We start from the raw sequence: 12,724 nt of genomic DNA, 5'->3' as shown, positions 1-12,724 counted from the left end.
GTTTGTTTTTAATAATCTCCATTGATCCTATGAAGATGCAGCACCATTTCATGTGAGGAAATGAGGAATAGAGGCCAAGCCCCATATCCTGTCTCTGACAGTTCCATACAGACCAGTAAAGAGACTAGCACAACTGTGCAGCACAGAATGACTTTTTCTTTGGCATATTCTCCAGATTGCAGTGATTTACCCTGAAAAGTTGCTGTAATTTATTAAACATATCTTTGTGTTTAATAACCAAAGATGAGCTTTAATCTTTGTGATATTAATTTCTCAAGTCGTTTATGCTTTTGGCATCCAAAGCATCACGTAATTACAAATTCTACATACCAAGTCTAGAAAAACATTTCTGTCATTTTAAGCTTTGTGTTTGATCATTTCAATTAGAACTCCTAATTCCTTCTCAGGAAAAATGAACAAAATTTTCCTACTCATCTTCTTTGTAAGTGATTTTATTTATCATACCCTTCTTTTTATGTCTTCTCCAAATTATTTTCTTTTTGCATCAATACTGTTGGATACTTCTGATTGTTCCTGTTTCCAGTTTCTATACTTTTTCTACACTGCTTTTGGGAAGAGATGAAGATGACCAAAGGTAAGAGTCATTTAGTATGAATTTCTACAGTGGTACACCAACACCACCTCTTCTGTCCTCTATTCTTTTCCTAAAAACTCCTAGCATTCTATCAAAATTTTCCATAGTACCAAGTATGTCTAAACCCTATTTTCTATCTTATTTTCTCAACCACACGCAAAATATTGTAGCTGTCTGGTATTGCCTTTGAGATATACAAGCAGACTAAGAAGGAAAAATTTGCACATCTGTAGCAGAGAAAGCTCATCCTGTTATTAGCTGCTTTAACACAGCTGCTCATCATCAGCCTGTGATGGTGAATAGAACAGCTCCAGCAACAATACAACATGTAATTACATACAAAAAAAAACTGAGCTGGAAGACTTCATTATGCTGAGCTGTTGTTTGGGTTCTAATAAAAATAAAAGCATTGATTTCCACCAGATTAAAATTTTTCATTGGACTACTTGCGTACATTTTCTCCTCATGCACTCCCATCAATGCATTTAAACACACACCTCTCAAATGTTGTCAAAAGAGACTAGCACTGTGGGAGCAATTTTTCCACCAAACACTCTTAGTGGTATTTCTGTAGAAATGTTTGATATTCAAAATTCAAGAGAGCTCAGTAGTCAGATGTACTGACCAATATTCTAATGTTACCTCGCTGCTGAGGCCATTGTAACCACTTATGAAACAGTACAGTATATGCTCTAGATCCCAACAAACCTGCATGAACTAAAAAACACACCCTGAGAAAGATTTAAGTTGGACATGTACATGCTCTCCAGAGCTGAAACAGCACCTGACAGCACTGCTCTAAACGGGTGTTTCTACCCATTTTTGTTGAACTGCTTTCAAACAGCCATTTTCATTTTAATAAGTAAAAGATGCTTTACTGTTGTATATAATATGCTCTATATTTAAACTAGCATCAGTTTTGCTATTTGTCAGAATCATAATACTCTCGCTTTACCTGCACTTTTTTTGACCTATATTTACTTCTGCAGACTCAGCTGGCCATTCACAGGGCATACACTGGCAATTTTAACATGCCGATTTTGACATTCTGACCTTTATTTTTTAGTGGGAAGAAAGTAAGAAATAGATAACATGAAATACACTAATTGTAAGTTATCTTTAGATCTTTGGAACGACCAGTAATTAAACATATAACAAAGTAAGTAAAAAATTCATTCCTTGATAGGATTTTCTTTTACACACCACATGCTTTTCTTCCATGAATATAAATAACTGCATATATGATTCAATAAACAGCAAAACAGTGTATTGATTACTACAGAAAAATAGTGTATTTGTGAACTCTGCTTCAAATGAATCCTTATTTTAGCTTTAAGAAACTTACGATCTGGTTTCATACCCAAAATTTAAACTTCTTCGAGCATTTGATGTCACGCTAATTCTATCCGTTGATGGACTTGGAATCACATGGCGTCCTGGAGACATTTTCTTTACTTCCCAGGCTAATGAAGTAGGTCTGCAAATTCAGGAAATGAAAGTTTGAAAATAAAAATCACAGTAACTATTCCTCTATCACCTTAAAAGAAAAACACCACTGAAAAATGCTATAAAGTATTAATGTATTCAAGTTAAGAAAAGTTAAAGTTAACTTAAGTATAAAGTATTAACAAATAGCACTGAATTTAATCATACATCTTAGCAAATATTTCTACACCAACTCCAAAATGTATTAGCCAGACCCATATCAAAAATAATGCATACTCTGAAGACTACAATGCTTATTTTAAATGTCAGTGTAGGACCAAACATCAAACCAACCAGTTAAAAGGAAAGGATCAGGGGTAGGACTGGAAATATCCTCTAGTTCTAGTGACAGTAACATGTAACAGGGACCCTACATTTCCCTATCCTGTACAACACAACACTCAATACAGTTTAAATGATGCTTTGGTTAATATAGTTATCAAATATCTACAGTACATTAAAAAACTTTGGAATTAACCAAATATATCACCATCCACTCTTCTATTATACTACTGGCATACCTAACTTTGCCAGCAATAACATTTACTGATAAATGTGTACTTGCAAAGATAACTGAACAGGTTGATTTAAGTTAACTGCCACTAACATAAACTGTTCTCATCCAAACAGTTTGAGGTGGAAGTCAGGGTAGCAGTTTCGTTACGCATTTCGTTGAAGCAGACACTATTCTCCTTTTCTTTTTTAACTCTTGCTCCTGAAGCTATCTGATTACATGAAAATTACAACTAAAAAAAAAAAAAAAAAAAAAAAAAATCAAACTTGAAGAACCCAGTGCTGCTGAAGACAGATTCAGAAAAGCGTTTACAGACATTATTTTTTAACTGGTTCAGTACTACTAGCAGGATCAATGTATAATCAACTACTAAAACCACTATCACATTTGGCCTACTTTTTTTCTCTACATAGGCAGATGGGTGATTGAGCTCACTGCCTAACAAAGGAAAATGGAACAACTAGAGTGTATTACTCCACACTTACTACAGGGATCCCACTTCTACAAGCACAAATTGTATCAGCAAAATCTTACTTCTCATTTACCTCTCAAAGCTACAACTTAGGCACCAAGGCACAAATTCAGCATCAGGCACAAACTGTAATAACATGATCAGTTACCTTTCTGACACTACTAAACCATTAACCATTTCCAGCACAGCTGTTCACTGATGACACTACCAGGGAGGATAAAATTTCCTCTGGGTTCAGGTCCTCACACCAATTGTGTCCAAAAGAAAAATTTCCTTTCTGATGCCCCTGAGCAAATAATAAAATTGGTTCTATTTGCAGAATCTCTGTTACAAAATGAAATGTATTATGAGACAGTATTTGGGTGTAGATTAAAAAAAAAAAAAAAAAAAAAAAAAAAATATATATATATATATATATATATAAAAATAATTACCTGCTTTGAGCATCAGCTTTTTCTAACTTCTCCTGTAGCTGTATCCAGTCAATCAATGCTTTGAAGTCCCTTACATAGTTATCAAGCATCATCAGGACTTCCTGAAAAGCAACAATTACATCAACCTTTGTATTTAAAAAACAATCCTCCCTCCACCCCAAGCAAGGAACTGAAAAGAAAGTAGGAAATTTACTAGTCTGTAGGGCTCTCAAAAAAATAAACCAAAGAAAAATCCTGAAAACAAAAAAGCCCAGATAGTTAAGATTTTCATGTGAACATTGAAACATTTATCCTACCAAAAAAAAATGCACATTTTCGAAGATCTCTGTGAGCACCAGTGTCTAAGGACAAAATAGCAATATTCAGCAAGAAAATAATTCCTAACATAAGTATCACTATTTCAGGATTTTTTTTGTCAGAGTTGCTATCTTTTAAAATATGCTGGACATACTTCATCATATAAGCAAAACTGTCTGTAAAACCTGACAGACCTGTGGGAGAGTAAAAATGTCACGATTAATCTGTTTATGAAGTAAAAATACACTAAGCTACACAAAGGCAACGGCATCAGACAGAAGGAATTCTTTCTGGAGAATCCTGGGATCCCTGCACTAGAAAAAACCTGTTCTTATGCCTCTGAAGTTGCCTCAGCAAACTGTATCCTTCCTACAGACTTTCAAGTGTGTAGAACTTTCCAATGATGTCTACTTGTACATGTTCAGATCAACGACAGACATTCTAGTGTCACATAAGATTATCAGAACTACTGTACTGATAAAGCAGTTTTTAATCAAAAAGACTCCTATGGTGATATTTGGAGAGGCAAAAAGAGAAAGATTGCAGCATTACACTTGGTTTATAAAATCATAATCTCTAACATGAATTTACTGAGAAATAAACAACATAAACTGCAAGATATAAAGTCTACATTCTCTTCTCTGATTAGTTCACCTTAACAAGTAAAAAAGCCACTAATTGCACATTCTTGTCTATGGAGTAATTACATGTCCAGACCTTAGAACTCCAATACCTAGATTACACTTCTTGACCATTACAAACTCATTCCCTTTTTACCATTTTAAAAATTACTTTTGAACTATAAGGAGTCAGCAAAGAATTTACACATTTTTATGTGAATTAATCACTGAAAACTAGTCAAGAACATATTTTATGGTTTTAAAGATTTATACATTATCATAAAATAACACAACTGAGAGGGCTCTTCAGAGCTATCTAGTCTATCCCATAATTCCTGGATACACAGTCAAAAATTATGTGGGCGTGATGGAGTTTTATTCAAAATATTGCAAAATCTTGATTAAGTAGTTAGACTCTTGTAAATTATGTGTTGGTCTCTAAAATGAAAGGATGTATAAAATTAACTTGACTTCACATTGGATTAGGAAGAAATTCATAGATAAAACACTAGGGGCTGAACAGTAGAGAACTAGAAGACTTGTTTCTGACAAAAATGTTCTTAACTTTCAGAAATTATTGACTCTACTGATTTCCAGTTTGGTCAAATATACAAGTGTAGTAACTATAGTAAGGTCAGATTACATACAGAAACAATAAAATATTAAAAGGTAAATTGGGATCCCACAGTCTTTACTCAGACAATACTGACATTTTTTCACAGCAAAACAAAGAAAAAGTCTGTATGATTAAACACTTAGCTTTGTTCCCTGAGCAAACTATAGTTATCTACTGTCACTGGTAGAGAAAGATCAATTCTTTACTATGCAGGAAGCTAGGAAATCACTTCTATTCCACATATAAACTCAAAAATTATTTATTGAACGTGACAAAACACACGCAGACCATCACAGCCAACAGGCATAAGACACCCTCTCAGCAGAGCTGATTATCACCCAAAAAAGTATGTTAATGCATTTGTAAAGGAGACAGTTCAAGATCACGTCAATCAGAAATAGAAGCTTTCATAAATGCTCTTTCAAAGACAAGAAAAATGTATACTGTACACTATGACAACATGCTGAAAATAACAATAAAAATCCATAAATGGACCTTGAATTGTATGGAAACTTACATGAGCTTCACATGCAGAGTTTAAAGTATAGACATAATTCTATAGTAGATGAAAAAACACTGATGACAAAGTGTTTTTGTTTCGCAAATTCTTTAAAATGTCAAAGTCATTCCTGCTATTATGAGAAATTTTCCGCTCAAAGCAAGTAATTATTACTTAGAAACATTTTGGGAACAATTACAAATTAAAATATATTGGTTCTTAAGTGTATAACTACAAATGTTAACAGTAAAACACTGAAAATAGTGAAAACACTCTACTATAGTATAGGTAACTACCATACATTTTTGTAACATCACATCCCATTCATCTTTACTTTTAATTGGAAAAGGACCTCTAATGCATGCAAAATGCTTTTTCATCTAAAATTATATGGGTGATTATTCCTTTTAACACAAATGCAAGTTTGAAATTCAGCTTCAGTTTTCACATAAGTATCCTTTTAACTAGTACGTATGATAGAGAGCATATGCTGGCTGTTATAAGGGAAAAGTCACAAGAAAGTCAAACACAAGGGAAATCAAACAGAATACCATGCTGATGTAAAAGTTGCTCTTTGTTTTGAAATATTCCACAAAAAAGCTAACAAAAATCTTTCTTACAAGGCAGTTGGTTTACAGCACCAAAGTAATTCTTAAGTAAAGTCTGGTACAAGAAATGAACAAGTCAAGTATTTTAGCCAGTTCTTTTTTCAGTTTCACTAATAAAATTTCAGCTTTCTAATTCAATTCATGTCATTTAGGTTAGCCCATACTAAGTTGTGCTGACTGTTACTAACAATAAGAGCATAGAAAGCAAAATTTAATTCTGAATCATTTACTTTGCAAGTCTGCCACTGAGATATTCCTCACAACAACAACAACAAAAAAGAACAAATCTGAATATGAGTTATATTTTCGAAGTTAGTTGGCAAAGGAAAAAAAATAGAATAAATGGCCTAACCTATTTTAAGGAATGTTTAGCTACATGTTATCAGAAATGATCAGAGCAGAACCATGCAGCTGTAACCCGACTCATGTTTTACGAACAAGGGAATACAAACAAGACAAGCAGCTGGAGCGGCCCCATATTCACTGATGCACATCTTTCTCCCTAAAGCTATGAGGGCCATTTTGTCAAGCAGGATGAAGCAGAACAAAAGTGGCTCTGAAAGCGCCGTTACAGGCATCCAGATAACTACATATAGATGTACAGCTAAAATTACCAATTAGTTTACCAATTGGCTGCAACGGATTCGATTGGTTTGTAATTAATTCTAGTTACTGGCGCATACAGCAGGACGGTTGGCGCCATCCCTTTGTCCTACTGACACACAATACTGGCGTGCAGGGCTCTGGGGTCCTGGACATCAATACAGCTCTCTAGCTCACCTACGGTACCGAGTGTAGCAGATATACCCTGTGGTGCTGAAGCAGTGGAAACTTGTACCACTTGAGAAGGTGCTGACAAAAAGGAACCTTTATGAGGTAGACTACGGCTGCACTAGAGTCAAAACAATTTTAAATCCCATTATTTTTCAAGGTCATATCCATCCTATACGATTTTTAAAGAGACGGTTCAAACTAAAAAAGTGAGCAATGCTGTTAAAAAACAACACTTAAAGGAAAATCAGTCATAAAATTTAAAACACAATACGTCTCCTGTTTCTTTCTCACCTCTGTTCAATTCTCTGATCAATAGACCTGTACATCAAAAAGCTCTTTTTGTGCTTTTCCTTCTTTTCTCCAGCTCTCAGTCATTACCTCGGTTTCTATGTATTTATCTTAAAGTTGTACTTCTGGTCTCTTCAACTGGGTGATCATATTAATTACTTTGCAATCAATAACGATCACTATTATATGTAGTAGTGACATCAGAATATTCCTGTATTCCTGAATCAGAACAATCTTGACTTGGGTCCTACACAGGCCTGTTATAATACTTAAAAACAGAAGTTCACTTTGTTTTGAAACCCTGTAATGGCTTTGAAGAGTCATCCTCTCCATTTATTCTCCCAATTCTCAAATAAGGAGGAGGAGAACAGAGAAGCATGAAGATTGTAGAATTTTAAGCTTACTAGAATTCAAAACTGAAATTTTTATCTCTTTGGGTTTTAAACTGAAACTTTCAACCAGCTATTTCAATCAGTTATTGAACTAAAAGTTTAAAAATAGCATGTCAGAGAAATTAACTCGGTCACCACATCTGTACTTTATATTATTCTCAAGGCTAGAAACGTGTGTTTCACTTCACAAACTATGCATGCTTTATATTGTTTCATTATCTATACCAAATATTTGAGATTATGTATTTACCAAAATAAATTCCATTTTCTACTACTGGAGTACACTTTTAGCAGGCAACCTAAGTTCCTTCTTTCTTTCTTTAAATTTATGTGTTTAAGGTTAACTGGGTGTTTCAGTAATTTGACACAAAAATTGCTTCAAAAAATTCCTTGTAGCCTTTTTTGTACAGTTGAATTACAAACATTTAAAGCCAGTTCTGGGGTTTGATTAAACATAATGATTGCCAAAGTGGTTCTTACAACTTTGGGAGAGGATGAAAGGAAGCAGCTCCTCTAGCCAAAGGACTCTCATTATACCAACTTCAGTACATGGTAGATATTATTTAAAAAAAAAAAAAAACAAACTTTAAAAAAGATGCAAAAAAGAGAAAAACTGAGTAATTTTTCAGTAACTACAGTTCTCCGAATTGCTGTGCCTTTTTAAATACTCTCACACTAGCCTTGCAGAAGCCACTAAGCAGCTAACTCTAGACAGTAGCTGCAGGAACACATGGCCTCATAGATCCAAGTGTTAAACGCACCAAGCATACCTGGCCTCAGCTTGTTCCTCATTGATTCACCTACAACATGACAGCCATAATCCACTATGTGCCAAGGATGTGCTCCTGAGAAGCGCCAGCACTACCAAGTGTATTTTCTCTGTAAGAATGAACGTAGCAGCCAGAGGACACATGCAGGGACTTAATCACACAATTTATTTACACAAAAATGTTTTTTAAAATTATATCTATTTATATACATATATATATACATATATATATATATATACATACATATACATGACACAAAGAATGGAGAGGCAGGAATAGATTATCCAGACTGCCAACTAGAAGAGAAGTCTGCTTTTCAGTATCTGGCTTTTTGGAATAGGTTACCATTCTGAAAGATCTCATCCATTTCCATCTGTAAGACTGAACGCCCAATCATTACCCCATTTTCCTGTCCTTCATTGCTGACTCGTCTGCAGAAGATGACAACAATGAAAATGTAAGTGTCCAAAAAGAGGCAGAAGGAATGCTCACGAAAGAGATTTTCACTTGGCATTGACTGCCACAATACAGTCACAGGGTATTTATTTAGAAAGAAACATAAACATACTCTTCCTAAATATCTCAAAATTCAGAAATAAAAGACATTTGTTTTTTACAATTGAGTCATAAGTGGCAGCCTAGCATAACTCTGACATATTACAACTGCAGAATTAGACCTTCTCAAACAATTTGAAGATACTTTCCATAAAACCCTATTAATCTGAAAGACTGTGTTGTCAGAAACACAGAAAACAGAATTATACATGTTCTAATATGTAAATCATTTGCTTAGGCTTTCAGGGAAACTCATAATCACCTTGGGTTTACTGAATAAAGAGAAAACAGAGTCAATCATACAGAATAGAGTTCATTCCGTGCTGAAATTCTCCTAACTGGAAATGTTCCAGAGGTTCAAAGAATGAAGACATCAGTACACCTAGGCATTGAGTTAATGCTCAAAATCGTTACAAGATTGATAGAAGTACACTTAATAGAGGACTCTAATAGGAAATAATTAGCAATTAGAAGAATTTAAGTGTAAAAAGCAAAAGATGCTGAATAAATCTTAATTTAAAAACACAGATTTTGCTGTTTAGGTTGGTTTAGGTTGGGGTTGGGTTGGGAAGCCAACATTTTTTTCACCCAGAGACCCAGAGGATTCCAGTACACTGGAACAAGAATAAAGTACCTAAACAGAATACTTAGAGGCCTGTGTTAAGGAAATAAATTACTTCATAATCCTTCTTGGGGTTCTTAGGGTTTGTAGAACTACAAGGAAAGAAGTGAAGTTCACATATAACAAATTATCTCTCCCAAAAAGCCTTAAATATCAAACCCTGATTCTGTATTTTTTCCTCCCTGGAACCAGGTACTTTTCACATTTGTAAAACTGAAGAGTACGGGAAGAAAAAGTAAAATCAAAATTTATTCTCCAAAAAAAGTAAAATGGACAGAGTTGAATTGGTATATCAGTGGAAATAAGATCAAGATCCTATTATACTGAATTATTGCAGATTTCACTGCAGTTAGGAAAATCTGGGGTTTTCTACCTTCAGCTCCAACACATTTAGAAAGTTTTATTTTCTTGGCTGTTTTAAAAGCCAGTAATCAGCCTGCGTGACCATGGCTCTCAGTCTGCATGCATAGATTGAAATCATTAGATTAGCATACCCAGAACCAAAAGCAGCCCTCACAAGATGTTCTCAGCAAGGGACACTAATGAAGTAAGTTCCTCTCTCCTTCTGGGAGGCCTTCAATCAACTCAAACTCTCTCACAGATATCACCCTGACTAGAAGGCCTTAACTAAAGTTGTTTCAGCTGGTTCTTTCACATAATAACATCATGCAGTGTGTCAAATCTTTTAAGGGAAAAGCTTTACCTGCCTCTTGAGAGTATCCTGCACTGTAAGAATCAGAACAGAACTTTATTACTGAATTTTCAATTTCATAAGAGGCAATAAGAATCTCAAGCAGAATTAATGTTTTCACTGAACTATATTCAAGGTAGACTGATTTAAGAAAGGGTCTGTAAGCTTTAGAAACAAGGAAACAAAAAACCTGTGCCAAAACCTTATAGAAATATACAGAGAAGTAATGCTAAGTGGAAAGACAGAAGTTTGTACAAGCATTAAGTAATGCTAAACAGCAACTTAAAAAGAATACAGAACTAAATTTTTACATAACAAAAACACAGGTTTTTTGAAACGAAAAAAAAAGCTGAAGCCTAGGAGGAAAAAACCCCAACAATTAAATTCAAAGTAGTTTGAGATTCTTCTAGACTTACTCTGTCCTTAGCTGCTGGATCCAGTTGCTCAAACTCTATCAGTAAGAGTTCTATATAAACATGTGGTATGTTGTTGTTGGTTTTATATATATATATATATATATATACACACACACACACACACACACACACACATATCTAAATTTAAATAAACTCAGTTGTTGAGACACCTAAAGATCATAAAAGAATAGCAGCAGAAGACACATTTCCCTGTCTTGGAATTAACTAAAATTCCATTCACCAAAACTGACTAAAGAATCTGCCTTCCTCTGTCTACAAATAATTCTGGGCTTAATTCCTTTTAGCATATAGAAAGAAATCTAAAAGCATTATTCATTCTGACTAAGCTTGCCACTCAAACCTAAAAATACCAGGTAATAAAATATTAATATAAACATTAGACACACAGAAACCTAGCTAACATATAGAATACCCATACAATTTGTTTTGAAATGTTGAAGGTTATAACCAAATCTATTAGAATATATCTAATCTCTATCATTATTGCACAGACTTATGTACAGCTTAAACTTGAGAACCCTTTATTTATTTTAGAAATTCAACCACGTTCATTATACCTTTATATACAAACAATAAAGCCATATCCATATATCTCTATATGTGATTTGAGAGTTCTCAATTCCAAATCAATAACAAAATACCAACTTCAGCAGTGCCCAAAGCTGAGAGAAAATATACACAACCACCGATCCTCTTACACACATTTCCCCTGTTTGTATCCTTACCGCAACCCTTTCATCTGCAGTTTCAACCACAACCAGCCACTAGAGCCCTTCCCGATTTGGGAGCATCAAACACTATCTTCAGTGACAATGTAATCAATAAAACTATACCAACTTGTAAGAATACAAGAGAGCAAAAGCTACAAAATAAATCGAAACCCCCACTTTTATACTAGGTTAATCTGAAGGTTTTCAATGCCAGAAGTTGTCACATTTCATTTTTACATGGGTCTTCTTTTAAGACAATCTTTATACAACTAAAATGTTTGAATAGAACAGCACATGCCCATTTCACCAAGACTTAAAGTTTGAGAAGATATCAATTCAAAAGTTGAAATTAAGGAAGTTTTTGATTACATGGATTATTATTATTATCTTAATAAAAAGGATTTTTTAAAATCCCACATAAAAGACAAAGAAGGAAGAGTTAACACTTTAACCATTTTGATTCCTTATTTAATATTGTTTCTCACATATGTCCAATAGTAAAAACGTTTTTTCATGAAAAAAGCTAACAAAATATTCTGTCAAACGAGTTTGAAAAGTAAACATGGCAATATGGAATTCTTATTTATTAAAATCCTCTCAAGTCTTTAGGTATAGCAGAAATACATTAATCCATTTTCAACTGACCTGTTGTATCTGCTGGTATCTCTTATTTTAACGACAAGATACTTTTCTGTGTAAATCATTTGCAAAAAAGAACATAAAAGTGAAGCTAATCCATTCTCATATTTACATGAGCTTTAGTAAACGTTTATTATAAACAAAATTTTCATCTTAAAATTGAAATATTCAGAAGACCAGTAGTGACATACTTAAAAATAGAAAAAGCATAAGAATTAGCTTAATTCCTGTCTAAAGACAGAAAAAAAATAAAGCCAACAACAAACAAAAACAAAGCCCCCACAACAAACCACCAAGCGAAAAAAGCTTAAGTCGTTCTGCAAACTGTGGGTCTAGTGGAGCTTGTTTTCCCATGATCACCTTACTAGTTTCTCTGGTGCCAGAAATGACATAATGACATGCATTTCAGTTCATTCTTATTTAAGAAACATAAAAACCCCAACAAAACAAAAAGCAACCACACACAATCCCTATTCCCTCAGCTGGTGCATTCATGTTCTCTTGTTCTCTCTCTGAATTCCCTAGCATCTAATAAAGATTGAGTGGCACTTTTTTCTGCAATGTGAACCAGAATCACAGAATCGTCTAGGTTGGAAAAGACCTTGAAGATCATCCAGTCCAACCATTAACCTAACACTGACAGTTCCCAACTTCACCATATCTCTAAGTGCTATATCAACTACTCAATACTACATAGTCTTGTTAC

At 34.1% G+C, this 12,724-nt stretch overlaps 1 protein-coding gene across 2 annotated transcripts in view; it reads right to left on the bottom strand.

Moving 5' to 3' along the window:
* The window catches only part of SCAPER (S-phase cyclin A associated protein in the ER), a 167,449-nt gene that overhangs the window by 128,480 nt on the left and 26,245 nt on the right, over window positions 1–12,724 (bottom strand). For both annotated transcript variants that reach the window (XM_026856249.1, XM_026856250.1), the window contains exons 6-7: window positions 3,501–3,601; window positions 1,956–2,072 (exon numbers count right to left, since the gene is read on the bottom strand). In XM_026856249.1, the coding sequence (XP_026712050.1) occupies window positions 1,956–2,072; window positions 3,501–3,601 (218 nt within the window). The remainder of the gene's footprint in view (window positions 1–1,955; window positions 2,073–3,500; window positions 3,602–12,724) is intronic.

Source organism: Athene cunicularia (assembly GCF_003259725.1).
Source record: "Athene cunicularia isolate RWA chromosome 10 unlocalized genomic scaffold, athCun1 chr10_part1, whole genome shotgun sequence".
NCBI lineage: Eukaryota > Metazoa > Chordata > Aves > Strigiformes > Strigidae > Athene > Athene cunicularia.
The sequence above is the reverse complement of the archived record's forward strand: the minus strand, read 5'-3'. Positions and strand labels throughout refer to the sequence as shown.